Raw genomic sequence first — 560 nt, forward strand, 5'->3', positions numbered from 1 at the left:
CACTCTGCTGCTGTTGCTGCTGCTCCTGCTGCTCCTGCTTCCCCTGCTGCTGCTGCTGCTGCTGCAGGTGACTGTACACCTGAATTTCTGCTGCAGCTTTTCCCAGCTGCTGGCAAACTGCAGCAAGATGCTGCCTCACGGTGCGCATAGGTCTCGCACTGCTGCTGCTGCTGCTACCGCTGCTGCTGCTGCTGCTGGAGAGGCCTATCAGCTGCAGCAGCAAACGGGGGCTCACATCTCTCTCGCGCAGCAAAAGGGAAGTGCGGTGCTTCAGAAACTGCTGCAGCGAGGCTAACTGCTGCAGCGCTGTTGCTGCTGGCTGGCAGGAAGCTGCTGCTGCTGCTTCCACTGCAGCAAGTCGCTCCTTCAGGTGTGCAGACAGCACGTGCACAGCCGCAGGAAGCCCCAGCTGCTGCTGCTCATGCTGCTGCTGCTGCTGCTGCTGCTGCTGCTGTTTTGAAGGTGCGTCTGATTTTGGCTTCGCGCTGCTGCTAGGCGCCCCACGAGCTGCTGCAGCAGCAGGAGCAGCAGCTGCTGCTGCTGCTGGGCGGGCCCGGCAA

At 62.0% G+C, this 560-nt stretch overlaps 1 protein-coding gene across 1 annotated transcript in view; it reads right to left on the reverse strand.

The window, feature by feature from the left end:
- The window catches only part of ETH_00043265 (uncharacterized protein), a gene marked incomplete at both ends in the record, with an annotated part of 3,196 nt that overhangs the window by 459 nt on the left and 2,177 nt on the right, over positions 1-560 (reverse strand). Inside the window, one exon of the mRNA XM_013375258.1 lies at positions 80-558. Coding sequence (XP_013230712.1) covers positions 80-558 — 479 coding nt within the window. The remainder of the gene's footprint in view (positions 1-79; positions 559-560) is intronic.

Source organism: Eimeria tenella, genomic scaffold (assembly GCF_000499545.2).
Source record: "Eimeria tenella Houghton genomic scaffold, Eth_scaff2612, whole genome shotgun sequence".
NCBI classification, from domain to species: domain Eukaryota; phylum Apicomplexa; class Conoidasida; order Eucoccidiorida; family Eimeriidae; genus Eimeria; species Eimeria tenella.